General features: G+C 41.9%; 1 protein-coding gene across 4 annotated transcripts in view; it reads right to left on the reverse strand.

Moving 5' to 3' along the window:
- TECR (trans-2,3-enoyl-CoA reductase) overlaps window positions 1-15,297 on the reverse strand; it is a 78,227-nt gene that overhangs the window by 9,901 nt on the left and 53,029 nt on the right. For all 4 annotated transcript variants that reach the window (XM_089651768.1, XM_089651769.1, XM_089651767.1 and 1 more), the window contains 3 exons: window positions 8,005-8,120; window positions 4,940-5,045; window positions 2,380-2,452 (listed from right to left, as the gene is read on the reverse strand). In XM_089651768.1, coding sequence (XP_089507894.1) covers window positions 2,380-2,452; window positions 4,940-5,045; window positions 8,005-8,120 — 295 coding nt within the window. The remainder of the gene's footprint in view (window positions 1-2,379; window positions 2,453-4,939; window positions 5,046-8,004; window positions 8,121-15,297) is intronic.

A 15,297-nucleotide genomic window follows, 5' to 3' on the forward strand; every position in this document is an offset into this window, starting at 1 on the left:
GGTTGCATCTCTTAGCTATCAGATGAAATAACTTGAACGGGAATTGACTGCCATTGGTTTCAGTGCATTTGTTTTCTCTCCCCACGCTGGTCTGGTGGCTCAGGCAGAGTCCTCAATCCTGCAGCCACCTAGATATGTTTTAGTTAGCAGCGCTACATCATTTATTATCATTATTTTGAACATTTATGTGGGAACACATATAGATGTCAGCCGCAGCATTTATTCACCGACACTTAAAGGTTTCTTCACAGTGAGAACTGAATTTATTCTCTCTTGAGAAGAGGAGATTTAGGGGGGGATATGATCACCATGTATAATACATAAGGGGGGATATGATCTCCATGTATAATACATAAGGGGGGATATGATCTTCATGTATAATACATAAGGGGGGATATGATCTCCATGTATAATACATAAGGGGGGATATGATCACCATGTATAATACATAAGGGGGGATATGATCTCCATGTATAATACATAAGGGGGGATATGATCTCCATGTATAATACATAAGGGGGGATATGATCTCCATGTATAATACATAAGGGGGGATATGATCTCCATGTATAATACATAAGGGGGGATATGATCCCCATGTATAATACATAAGGGGGGATATGATCTCCATGTATAATACATAAGGGGGGATATGATCTCCATGTATAATACATAAGGGGGGATATGATCAACATGTATAATACATAAGGGGGGATATGATCTCCATGTATAATACATAAGGGGGGATATGATCTCCATGTATAATACATAAGGGGGGATATGATCTCCATGTATAATACATAAGGGGGAATATGATCACCATGTATAATACATAAGGGGGGATATGATCACCATGTATAATACATAAGGGGGGATATGATCTCCATGTATAATACATAAGGGGAGATATGATCTCCATGTATAATACATAAGGGGGGATATGATCACCATGTATAATACATAAGGGGGGATATGATCTCCATGTATAATACATAAGGGGGGGTATGATCTCCATGTGTAATACATAAGGGGGGGGGGTATGATCTCCATGTGTAATACATAAGGGGGGATATGATCACCATGTATAATACATAAGGGGGGATATGATCACCATGTATAATACATAAGGGGGGGTATGATCTCCATGTGTAATACATAAGGGGGGGGGTATGATCACCATGTATAATACATAAGGGGGGATATGATCTCCATGTATAATACATAAGGGGGGATATGATCTCCATGTATAATACATAAGGGGGGATATGATCTCCATGTATAATACATAAGGGGGAATATGATCCCCATGTATAATACATAAGGGGGGATATGATCTCCATGTATAATACATAAGGGGGATATGATCTCCATGTATAATACATAAGGGGGATATGATCTCCATGTATAATACATAAGGGGGATATGATCACCATGTATAATACATAAGGGGGGATATGATCACCATGTATAATACATAAGGGGGATATGATCTCCATGTATAATACATAAGGGGGGATATGATCAACATGTATAATACATAAGGGGGGATATGATCTCCATGTATAATACATAAGGGGGGATATGATCACCATGTATAATACATAAGGGGGGATATGATCTCCATGTATAATACATAAGGGGGATATGATCTCCATGTATAATACATAAGGGGGATATGATCACCATGTATAATACATAAGGGGGATATGATCTCCATGTATAATACATAACGGGGGATATGATCACCATGTATAATACATCAGTGGTTCATATAGTGAACTTGGTGTAGTTATTCATCACAGTGGACAAGGGGGCGCTCTTTATGTCTGGAGGAAAAGAGATGTAATCTCTAAACACGGAAAGGTTTCTTCACAGTGAGCTGTGAAAATGTGGAATAGACTCCCTCAAGAGCTGGTTCTGGCCAGCTCAGTGGATTGCTTTAAAAAAGTCCTGGATTCTTTCTTGGATACACAGAATATAACTGGATATAACATTTATAGGTAAAGTTGATCCAGGGAATATCCGATTGCCTCTCGGGGGATCAGGAAGGATTTTTTTCCCAGCAGGAGCAAATTGGATCATGCTTTGCTGGGTTTTTGTTGCCTTCCTCTGGATCAACTGAGGGTATAGGATTATAACTTTTTTTTTTTTTTTCCCTAGGATTGAACTGGATGGACTTTTGTCTTTTTTCAGCCAGACTAACTATGTAACTTAAATGCACAGTATTTAGTTGGCGCAGGAGTTTTTTCACAGTTTTATTCCTGATTTGGTAGCCGCTTTCACTCCTCCCCCCACATTACAGTCATAGGACGATGATTTGTATCATTACTAAATGTACACTTGTATGGAATCACAGAGTGGTAATGTATAAACACTCACTTGGAGGTGTATACAGGGGGTGATTGATGTAGTATGCCATCCAAGCAGCAAAGCCCCAGTAATACATACAGTTCTGCAACAAAAAGTAAGATTAGTGGAACATTTTCCAGCAAATAATAAAGCCAAAAAAAAATGTTCATAATGTTAGCAGCTGGAGTTAGACTGCGGTGTACCCATTCATGACAAAAGTCTCAATTCACTAAGCTGTAACACGGCATATGAGTGACGGACATGCAAGGTTTTCCTCTGATTGGCCGAAGTGGAGAGGCAGGCAGTTGATGTCACAATTTCCACCTTGACCAAACAGAGGAGGCTTTCTATTCATTGATAAAAAATAAATGGCAGAGAAACACTGAGACCTGGTTCACACTAATGCGCAGGATTTGCTGAGTTTCCTGCACTGCAATCGCATAGCATCCATGCGATCTGGTGTGAATGTCAATGTTAAAGTAATGACGCTGCAAAGCAGATCACAAAATGCAGTGTGATTGCCAGAATTCACATCACATGGGTGGAATCAGGTGCAGGGGGAAAAAAAAAAAAGAAGGTCCTGCACCTTTTTAGTGTGGATGCAATGCAATCTGAGCCATACCAAATGTATGGCTCAGATCACACTGCACAGACATCACATGTGATTTGCACAGAAATGCGGTGAGATACCTGTGTGAAGTACATGTGGTATCCCACATCGCACACGTGTGAACCTACACTTATGCAGGCCATACATAGTTGGAATGAGCGATTTCTTGTCTGAAAATCAAAAATGGTAATCCGATGGTGCCATCAATGATTTCGAAAATCGCCTGACCAAGTCATAAAGTTCACCCCATATAACAGGTGAAACTTCTGCTCCTTCCAGGTCACGGCTCATGCGCATATTCTTTTCGGAAAAATTATCGTACGATTTGACCATCTAGGCGAAAATCGGTCTTTTTTTCACATATTTTCCAACATGCCCGACCACCGAAAAGGGGAGGAACCACGAAAATCGGCCGGTGCCACTGACCCACTAACAGAGCGAAAATTGGCCGATTATTCTTAGGTCCAATTTTCGGGCCAAAAAAAAAATCAGTCGAATTTCGACCCATGTATGGCCGGCCTTAGGCTGACTCTCTTTTATTCCATCAGCAGACAGTTAGTTGCCCACACTGCTGCCGAAACACTACTATATGTAGCTAATACTTTTATAATGTATCAGAGAAAACACAGAGGTTGTGTTGTTTAGCATGACCCAAACTAACTTTTTAAAGTGCTTTGAATTCATCTGGAATTCAACTTTAAAGAGGTTGTAAACCCTCCCATATTCACAGTGAAATGACTGGCCTCAGGAGATACACAGGGATAAAATGTATCTAAAGTTGTCTGTTCCCTACATCCAAAGTGCCGAATTTACAGAGGATCTCTCAGCTCTGAAAAGCAGGGGGTGGGGAGCTGAAGTTACACTTGGTGAGGTGAGCTCTGAGAGTTGACTCAAGGAAGGAGACACACCACCCTTCACACAGCACACAGAAATAGAACTGTGGCTGTCAATCACAGGCTGTGCCCTCCCCTGTCACCATTGTCAGGAAAACTGGTCAGAAGTGACTCAGGCTTAAAGCATAGGAACAAGGCAGTGGACGGATAGGACATTTAGCACTCTGGATTGCTGTGAAGTATACACTATAGAGAGATATGCTTTATTCATATTTCATGTCTGAGGTTTACAACCACTTTAATGCAAGATCCACTTTACATATCCAGTGATCACCTTTAATTAGACTAGACAGCTCAGTTATAAGCCAGCTACAATTACAATTCATCAATTGATCAACAAAGTTCGTAGGATCAAAAATTATTTCAAAGCAATTTAAAAAAAATAAGAAAAGTTTGCTTTGAACATTAAAGCGGAGCTCCACCCAAAAGGGGGGAGTGGGTATCCGAATTTGACAGGTACCCGCTCCCACTTCCGCTGGGATCGCCTAGGACAGGGGTAGGCAACCTGAGAGCCGCAGGACTACAAGTTCCATCATGCCTCTGCAAGTCATAGTTGTAACTGTCAATTTTGTAATCTTTGCAATGCCTCATGGGAAATGTAGTTCCACAACAGCTAGAGAGTCGAAACAACAGGTTGCCTACCCCTGTCCTAGGTGATCAGAAGCAGAAGTTGCCCTCCTACCCTCCCTCCCAGTAGTCTTCTGGGACACATGACAGGTCCCAGAAGACTATGGGGCCATTCACAAAGTGCAGCGCTTCTCACGCATGCGCAGTCGGCACCTGGCTGTGAGGCCGTAAGCTGTCACAGCCGGGTGCCCACACTGAAGATGCCGGCGCCAGGGAGAGGAGACGGCTGGTGAAACCAGCAGTGGTGAGGACACCGCTGGACTGAGGGACAGGTAAGTGTCTGTATTTTAAAAGTCAGCAGCTACAGTTTTTGTAGCTGCTGACTTTTATTTTTTTTTTTTTCAGGTGGAAATACATTGGGTCCTTCTGCAAAGTCAGATCTCTGTCTGAAACATTTTACAGACTATTTGCATATATTGTCTCTGAACCTCAAACATTAACATAAAAACAGAGCAGTTACCTTAAAGATGTTCCGCAGCGGCATTGTACCGTGAGAAAACCGATGTACAAACAGAGTTTCCAGCAGACGTTTTATGTAGTGAAATGAATGGCAGATACAGGCTAGGCTGGAAAAGATACAATATGAGCTATACACACGCAGGATAACACTTCCAAAATGTTCTCGAATATGTCCACACAACAGCTCTTACGATTTGGATCTTCTATGTGGTATCAATCCCTGGAGTAACTATATTCTCTACGTGAGCCCTGCAGTGTCCCACCTACTATGAGAGTTTGCACTACTGGTGGTCAGCATCACACAATGGGATACACAGATTGAGGCCCCTTTCACACAAAGGGTTCGATCAGGTCCAAGTGTCAGTTTTTCAAGTGAACCTGATCAGACTCTCCATTCACCCCTAGGGACTGGCGGGTGTGGACAGACCTGTGTCTGTTCACACCCATCTACCTCCAATCCAATCTGTTAAACAAAAAAAACGGAAGGGGATCTATCCCCCTATGTCTAGGCAGATCGGAGGGCAGTTGGGTGTAAACAGACAGTGGAGTCCGTTTACACACGACCACCCATAGTGCAGAGCAGCCTCTGTCCGTGTCTGCTCTGCATAAACTGAGCGGACTTGGACCTGTCATCCACTCGCTCTACTCTAAATCAGCAGGGGATTAGCAGACAGATCCCCCTGCCAAGCTAAACAGAGTCCACCCTGTGTGAAAGGGGCCTTACGGAGTCCACCCTGTGTGAAAGGGGCCTTACGAAGTCCACCCTGTGTGAAAGGGGCCTTACGGAGTCCACCCTGTGTGAAAGGGGCCTTACGGAGTCCACCCTGTGTGAAAGGGGCCTTACGGAGTCCACCCTGTGTGAAAGGGGCCTTAAGGTATACAGGATAAACTAAAAGAATATGAGGGTTTTATTTCTGATAACTCCAACCACTGGAGAGTCCAAAAAAATGGCGGGTGAATTTTATGTGGACTTGCTTTTTTAACTGGATCTGGCCCCCCTCCCCTCATTACAAAATGCTGGAGGAAAACAAAATGACTTCTGCCTCTTGGCATTGGGCCTCACAAAAAGATCCTATGAAAGTTCAGTATGACAGATCCTGAAAGAAGACAACAGGGTTGATTTACCAAAACTGCAGAGTGCAAAATCTGGTGCAGCTCTGCATAGAAACCAATCAGCTTCCAGGTTTTATTGTCAAAGCTTAATTGAACAAGCTGACGTTAGAAGCGGATTGGCTACTGTGCACAGCTGAACCAGATTTTGCAGTCTCCAGTTTTAGTAAATCAGCCCCAATGTGCAGGAGCACATTCTCATAAGACTTGGGATCCTCAGATATCCAATGAGGAGTAATGTTAAGCCTTTTTTGCATTTTAGTTTCAATTTTTTTTTTTTTTTAAAAACACTTCCCTCTAGCATTTTGTGAATAGGGGGATGCTACATAAGCAAATTGTGTGCTTACTGCAAGGTCCACTTTAACATATACACAGTGGTCACTTTTAAAGGGACAGGACAGCTCAATTAAAAGCTAACTGTAATTACAATTCTTCTGTGCGAAAATGACCAACAATCTTATCTAACCTTTGCTCATGGAGTCAAAGACTATTATGAATTAATTAAAAGAAAATGGAAGTTTGTTTTGCTTCCATCTATAACAGCATAAGAATAGGTTTCACTAGATGGTCCTTGCTAACTACATACCCACCATAGTTCTGTGGCTATGCTGTCAGGAGACAGTGACTCTGCATAGAGTAGAAGAAAAGAATGGGCTGCACACTGACACCATCACCTACATAAAATCAGATTTAATGCAAAAAAACAGAGGATTCACAAGATATAATCTTACATTTCCATCTCCTGCCCCACCGCACTTCATCACCATGATTAACCACTTCCTGTCTGGACACTTTTACCCCCTTCCAGTCCAGGGCAATTTTCAGCTTTCAGCGCTAACACACTTTGAATGACAATTGCGCGGTCATGCAATACTGTACCCATATTAATTTTTTACCATTTTTTTGAGACAGATAAAGCTTTATTTTGGTGGTATTTATTCACCGCTGGGATTTTAATTTTTTTTACTATGTAAATGAAAAAGTCCAAAAATTTTGAAAAAAAGTGTTTTTTTTAAATAAAATTTTGCAAATAAATAATATTTCATCATAAATCTTGGCCAAAATTTATTCCGTTATTTTTTTAGTAGAAAAAAAAATCCAAAATTAGTTTATAACCAAAAATTATAATTTTTAAACATTTTTTTTTACATTTTTATTTTAATTTATTTTTATATTATTTTTTATTTTTTTTTGCATACTGTCACCCTAGCAGTACAGTGTCACCATGGTGACACTGTACTACTTGTGGGGGGTGATGAAGATTTTTTTTTTTTTTTTAACACTGCATTCTTGCAGTCATTGAGAAGTACTGAGTGAGCTGTGATTGGTCGCAGCTTGTCACATGGTACAAGGCTGTTGTGAATAGCCTTGTACCATGTGACCTCTGTGATCATTCACAGATTTCACACGTAGTAAGCAATGATGTCACAAGTGACATCTTGCTTACTACTTTGCATGTGATCACTGATTGGCCAATCAGTGATCACATGATCGGGACCTCGTACAGAGGTCCCGTCCGACGATCGGTGTTTCACTGTGTCCGAAGGACACAGCGGGCACCGGATCGCGGTGCTGTGCGCTCCCAGGGAGCGTGCACAGCTAGAAAAGGCGGGTGCCGTTTATGAAGTGCCGTTTATGCCCTGGAGTGCGACCGCCCTGCCGTTTATCAACAGCAGGCGGAGGCAAGAGGTTAAGACTTCTGTAGGATGAAACACTTTGCAGCAGGAGGTGGACAGGCAACGCTTCGTGTTGTGAATCCTCGATTTGTTGCATTAAATCTGGTTTTACATCTGTGATGGTGTCAGTGGGCAACCCGTTTATTTCTTTTTGACAAGTGAAATAGAGTAAGGATGCTTCCCTGGACGGGCACCTGACAAGCATTGCAGACACAAGGAGAGAATCAACTTTGGACCAGGATACACACTACTATTCCTATAATCTACGTAGAATACTCACTGAACAACGGAGTGCCGGCTTGTGATGAAGTCATATTTGGGACCATATATAAAGGGGACACGGAAGTAGAAAAGTAAATAGATGATAAGAGGTCCAGCATACTCTGTCAGGAATACCTGAAAGCAAGTATAAGAATCAAAACATGTTGCAGACATTGCAAGATAATATAAATCTTTATATTGTAAAGCGCTGAGCAAACTGTTGGCGCTATATAAATCCTTTATAATACTACTAATAATAAATCTTTACTGTAACTGTGTTGCTAAAAACCACCAATCACATCCCAGATGTCAGCTTTATAATTTAAGGCGGAACTTCACGGTCTCCAATCAGCACTATGTTTATTAATGCTAGCAGCATAAGCATTAAACATGATCGGACAACAAATCACATTTACTAGTTTTAAACTTTTTTTCTACATTTCTTCTGTTACTTCCTGGTTTCCAGCTCTAGGCAAATGATGTCATACATCTCAGAAGTCTTCAGGAGTGGAGAAGGTGTTTTCTCAGCTAAGCACACCTTCCTGACTGCATACCTGAGCTGAGGGAAGGTGGAATCCAGGAAATAAATGCTACATGAATCATCTGCCCTTGCTCAAGATGGCCATAGCCAGAAATGCTAGGGGGTATGATTCCTCAAGAAAAATAAAGCTTGAAGACATGGATGGAAGGGGAAGTTTGCTTTGCATAATAAAAAATATTTAAATAGAATTCTTGGTTTGCGGTGCTCAGATGCAGTGTAGTTCCTCTAAAGAGAATCAGTTATGAGTAAGCTTTTCAATATTCAGGTTACATGTTTAGAACGCTAAAAGCTTACCTAAGGATTTCTATTTACTTTGTTACTTGGCTTTACTTGGGGCTCATGTTGTAAGCAAATGCATACATTCAAATGGCTTTGCCTGCAGTTCAAACATACTACAAGGGGACATACAGGGGTAGATTTACTAAAACTGGAGCACTCAGAATCTGGTGAAGCTGTACATGGTAGCCAATCAGCTTCTGACTCCAGCTTGTTCAATTAAGCTTTGGCAATACCCGGAAGCTGATTGGTTTCTATGCAGAGCTGCACCAGAGTTTGCACTCCTCAGTTTTAGTAAATAATCCCCACAGTGTCCAAGAAACGCAATGCAAAACAATTCAAACACAGCCTGTTAAAGGTCACGTGTACTAAATTGAAGTCAATGGATTTTGGTGGCCTGCATTTGACGTGCATGCTAAATGCAGGAAAAAAATGCCCACAGACAGGAGTCCTTACTTTGTCTATGTCTGACTCTTTGCGCTAAGGTACAGAAGTGAGACAGTTGCAGCTCCTGTCCACTTCCCGACCTTGGACCGTTAACAGGAGTCTTCCCTTCACTGGCAAGTGTACATAACAGCATCAAATAACAGACACCCTGCAGTTATTTACATACTCTCCTTCTACAAGACTGTCACTTCACTGTTATGCATACTCTGGAGTGGGGACACAGCACACATAATAAACATGTGGTCATGCAGTTCAGAGGGTAGGCCTTTCAGCTCTGACTCAAGCAAGCTGTGACAAGGTAAACCTAATTAGAAGGCGAGTATAGACCTTTCACAAGTAAGCCTGCAACATTGTAAAACATGTAAAATGTCTAGCAAAAACCTTTTTTTTCATTTTGAATAGAATGGAGGACTACATCCCCTGTTGAATTCCACTGCTATCCAGGGTACTGTTAAAAAGATTTCCCCTCATTGGGGACATGCTCCCATTTGAAAACTCTTGAGTTCTAAGATGGGATGTGGACACATAGGGGTTTATTTACTAAAGCTGGAGAGTCCAAAATCAGACTCCCTTCTGCATAGAAACCAATCAGCTTCTAACCTCAGCTTGTTCAATGAAGCTTTGGCAATGAAACCTGGAAGCTGATTGGTTTCTATGCAGAAGGGAGTCTGATTTTGGACTCTCCAGCTTTAGTAAATAAACCCCATAATCTCCAAGGTTTATAAGGTCTTGGTTGAATTGGAAGGAGCTGGATCCCCGTCATTCTTGGAGGGTTTGGAAAGAGAATTGGAAAAAAAAAATGAATGATCACCAGAAGAGGAAAATGTTTAAGTTAATGCATGGGGTGATGAACACAAATATAGTTGAGATGAACTATAAATGTTTATCTAGATCAGGGATGGGCAAACTTTTTGACTTGAGGGCTTCAATGGGTTCATATATTGGACCCGGGGGCCAGACTAGCTGCTGGCCGGCCCAGCCACTACCATGCCATCCATAGTAAGTATAGTAATATTCCCCCATAGTAAGCATAGTAATTAATCCCCCATATAGTAATTCATCCCCCATAGTAATTCATCCCCCATATAGTAATTCATCCCCCATATAGTAATTCATCCCCCATATAGTATTTAATCCCCCATATAGTAATTCATCCCCCATATAGTAATTCATCCCCCATAGTAATTCATCCCCCATATAGTAATACATCCCCCATAGTAATACATCCCCCCTATAGTAATTCATCCCCCCTATAGTAATTCATCCCCCCTATAGTAATTCATCCCCCCTATAGTAATTCATCCCCCATATAGTAATTCATCCCCCATAGTAATTCATCCCCCATAGTAATTCATCCCCCATATAGTAATTCATCCCCCATATAGTAATTCATCCCCCATAGTAATTCATCCCCCCTATAGTAATTCATCCCCCCTATAGTAATTCATCCCCCATATAGTAATTCATTCTCCATATTGTGTCAATTCACTTACCTTTGCTCCGCGCGTTCCTCTCGCCGTGTTCCCGCGCCGTTCCGGTCTTCAGGGCGGACTGTGAGAGGAGAGGAGTTCGTCACGCTGCCCCGCCTACATCCTGACAGCCAATTTTTGCCACGCTCCGCAGGCCGGATTAAAAGGTCCGCCGGGCCATATACGGCCCCCGGGCCGTAGTTTGCCCATTGCTGATCTAGATGGTATTGTACACCGAATGTGGCACATAAACAGCAAGAAGAAGTATCACCTTTATGTTGGAGAAGGTGTGGGGCAATAGGGACAATGACTCATATATGGTGGGAATGCCCAAAAATTCAGTTATTTTGGCAAGAGATTACACATTTTATACAGGAAATTGGGAGGACGCCTATACAAAAGGACCCATGGGTGTGTCTCTTCTTTAAAACAGAGATGTCAGTAAAACAATACTTGGTATACCATCTGATTAGTGCAGCTAAAGGTTTAATCCCCACGTTTTGGAAAGCCCAGGATCCACCAACAATGAAGGATTGGATAGATAGACTACAACACGTTAACAGGATGGAGGAACTTTGTTTCATGGAGGATGAAATGGAAAATTTAGTAAGATTTGTGGTAAATGGAATAAGTTTAAAACATCAGAAAAATACTTAAAAAAATGAAAGGTTCCCTGATAGTAGATTAGGAGAAATTAAAGGGCTAAAGTGATCTAGATAAACAAATAGAACAACAGGAGGGGAAAGAGAGGATAAGGATGAAATTGGACAGGGTAATTTTGTGAGGGTGGTTTTGGGGGAGGGATGGGTTATAAAGGAATGTATATGATGTAATAAGGATTTATGATGGTTTTTGCAATGTAATCTTTTTTATATATTTCGAAAATTCAATAAAAGATATCATAATAAAAAGATTTCCCCTTATTTATAGTGGAACTTTAGGTAAACAAAAATTACAAAAGAGCAAATAAGCAGGAATTTTAATGCAGAAAAGGCATGCTCTGTCTCTTATGCATTAAAAATACTTACAGTGGGGCAAAAAAGTATTTAGTCAGCCACCAATTGTGCAAGTTCTCCCACTTAAAAAGATGAGAGGCCTGTACTTGGCATCATAGGTAGACCTCAACTATGAGAGACAAAATGAGAAAAAAAATCCAGACAATCAAATTGGCTGATTTGGAAAGAATTTATTTGCAAATTATGGTGGAAAATAAGTCGTTGGTCACCTACAAACAAGCAAGATTTCTGGCTCTCACAGACCTGTACCTTCTTCTTTAGGAGGCTCCTCTGTCCTGCACTCATTACCTGTATCAATGGCACCTGTTTGAACTTATCAGTATAAAAGACACCTGTCCACAACCTCAAACAGTCACACTCCAAACTCCACTATGGTGAAGACCAAAGAGCTGTCGAAGGACACCAGAAACAAAATTGTAGACCTGCACCAGGCTGGGAAGACTGAATCTGCAATAAGCAAGCAGCTTGGTGTGAACAAATCAACTGTGGAAGCAATAATTAGAAAATGGAAGACATACAAGACCACTGATAATCTCCCTCGATCTGGGGCTCCGCGCAAGATATCACCCCGTGGGGTCAAAATGATCACAAAAACGGTGAGCAAAAATCCCAGGACCACACGGGGGGACCTAGTGAATGACCTGCAGAGAGCTGGGACCAACGTAACAAAGGCTACCATCAGTAACACACTAACCCACCAGGGACTCAAATCCTGCAGTGCCAGACGTGTCCCCCTGCTTAAGCCAGTACATGTCCGGGCCCGTCTGAAGTTTGCTAGAGAGCATTTGGATGATCCAGAAGAGGATTGGGAGAATGTCATATGGTCAGATGAAACCAAAATAGAACTGTTTGGTAGAAACACAACTCATCATGTTTGGAGGAGAGAGAATGCTGAGTTGCATCCAAAGAACACCATACCTACTGTGAAGCATGGGGTGGCAACATCATGCTTTGGGGCTGTTTCTCCGCAAAGGGACCAGGACGACTGATGTACAGGACAGAATGGTTGGGGCCATGTATTGTGAGATTTTGAGTGCAAACCTCCTTCCATCAGCAAGGGCATTGAAGATGAAACGTGGCTGGGTCTTCCAACACGACAATGATCCCAAACATACCGCCCTGGGCAACGAAGGAGTGGCTTCATAAGAAGCATTTCAAGGTCCTGGAGTGGCCTAGCCAGTCTCCAGATCTCAACCCCATAGAAAACCTTTGGAGGGAGTTGAAAGTCCGTGTTGCCCAGCGACAGCCCCAAAACATCACTGCTCTAGAGGAGATCTGCATGGAGGAATGGGCCAACATACCAGCAACAGTGTGTGCCAACCTTGTGAAGACTTACAGGAAACGTTTGACCTCTGTCATTGCCAACAAAGGATATATAACAAAGTATTGAGATGAACTTTTGATATTGACCAAATACTTTTTTTCCACCATAATTTGCAAATAAATTCTTTCCAAATCAGCCAATGTGATTGTCTGGATTTTTTTTCTCATTTTGTCTCTCATAGTTGAGGTCTACCTATGATGCCAATTACAGGCCTCTCTCATCTTTTTAAGTGGGAGAACTTGCACAATTGGTGGCTGACTAAATACTTTTTTGCCCCACTGTACCTGCCTGTCCACCCATGTGCGGAAGCAATGTCACCATCTCCCCCGGGCAATGACAACAGCTGGCAATCGAGACCCAGAAGCCGGCTGCCCAAAGATGTCAGCGAGGGAGCTTTGGGATGCTGCATCGCTGGAGCCAAGGTGAGTTTAGTTCTGCTGTAACTGTCATGGGAAAAACAGTTCTACCAGACAGGAAAGGAAGTGAGAAAAACATCTCCCACAGTAAAACAGATATAAAATAACTATATTTATTTAGAAAAGTAAGAGAATCCTAGACTGCATGTCAGATGTCTATTGTTGTCTGTGTCCTCATTGCAGATTTACTTTATTACCCGTCTGGTGAAAAAAAAAAAGCTTTGGTTGGATAACACTTTAATACAGAATAATCACATTTTCAAAATCCCAATCATTGCTGAGCATCTCTGCATTTTGAAAATGAAAGATTACACTGCTATTTTTACTCTGTAGCAGTTTTTGTAAACACCCGCTAACACAATGAGAACAGTCGTCACCCGGTTTGCTGAGGCACAAGCTCCCAGAATTCCATGTACGTTTCTGATCGGTCTATTCTAAACATCTACAAATCACAGAGCAGGCAGGAAGCCAAGCACAGGGATTAGACATTAAAGACTGGAGATCGATGACAAAAAAACGTCGAAAAGGAACTCATGTTATCTGACCCCTCATTCCTGCATCTTTTCTCTGAACACTCAGCAGGTGCTGACTCTACTACTGCTTGGAGGTATAAAGACAAACCCGTCACATATAAAACCAGTATGGCAACTGCAACAGCCTCAACTTCATATTTCACCAGCAGCAGAAGAAAGCACGTGCAGTACCTAGACGGGGCAATGTACTGTCAAACCTTGGGTGAGAACCTTCTTCCCTCAGCCAGGGCATTGAAAATGAGTCATGGACTCATTTTCCAGCATGACAATGACCCAAAACACACGGCCAAGGCAACAAAGGAGTGGCTCAAGAAGAAGCACATTAAGGTCCTGAAGTGGCCTAGCCAGTCTCCAGACCTTGATCCGACTGAAAATCTGTGGAGGGAGCTGAAAGTTCAAGTTGCCAAACATCAGCCATTAAACCTTAATGACTTGGAGAGGATCTGCCAAGAGGAGTGGGCCAAAATCCCTCCTAAGATGTGCGCAAACCTGGTAGACAACTACAGGAAACGTCTGACCTCTGTGATTGCCAACAAGGGATTTGCCACCAAGTACTAAGCCAGGTTTTGTGAAAGGGATCAAATACTTATTTCCCTCATGAACATGCAAATCAGTGCATAATTTGTTAGACATGCATTTCTTTTGAATTTTTTGTTGCTATTCTGTCTCGGTGTTACAATACACCGAACATTCGATTCTTAGACTGATAATTTCTTTGTGAGTGGGCAAACATTCAAAATCAGCAGGGGATCAAATACTTATTTCCTTCACTGTACCCAGCTGGATATAGATGGGCAAAAAAACCCCAAAACTGTTATCTATTCTCTCAAAATTAAACAAAGTTTGAGCTTTAAATACACTTGCAGGTCCTATTTAAGTGTTCTTGCATGGCAGACCACTTACTGTTATCTCACATATATATTCTTATTATTATAGCCAAATTTACCACCCTAACTCCTCCCACAGTTTTTACACTACATAGACAGTAATATACCGAAACGTGCGGATTGTTCCCGATTGGTGTGCTATTACTTTGTGGAACGTTTTGCCAAATGGTTCACGAAATATCTGCGTTTTTGTGGCGCAATTGGTCCCATAGGAATGAATGGCGGAATGTTCAAAACTAGAGTGTGAGCTGACAAAAGCTAGAGTGGGAGCTGAAAAATCAGGACATGATTTCTAAACTGCCATCACTCCCTCATTTTCAAACCACTCCACCCAGTTACTCCGCCCACTCCAGTTGTAGACTACTGGTGGAGGCAAGAACACTTCACACAATTTCCCCAGAAA

This window comes from Staurois parvus, unplaced genomic scaffold (genome assembly GCF_062004578.1).
Source record: "Staurois parvus isolate SC_StPar_1 unplaced genomic scaffold, SC_StPar_1.0 ptg000662l, whole genome shotgun sequence".
Lineage (NCBI taxonomy): Eukaryota > Metazoa > Chordata > Amphibia > Anura > Ranidae > Staurois > Staurois parvus.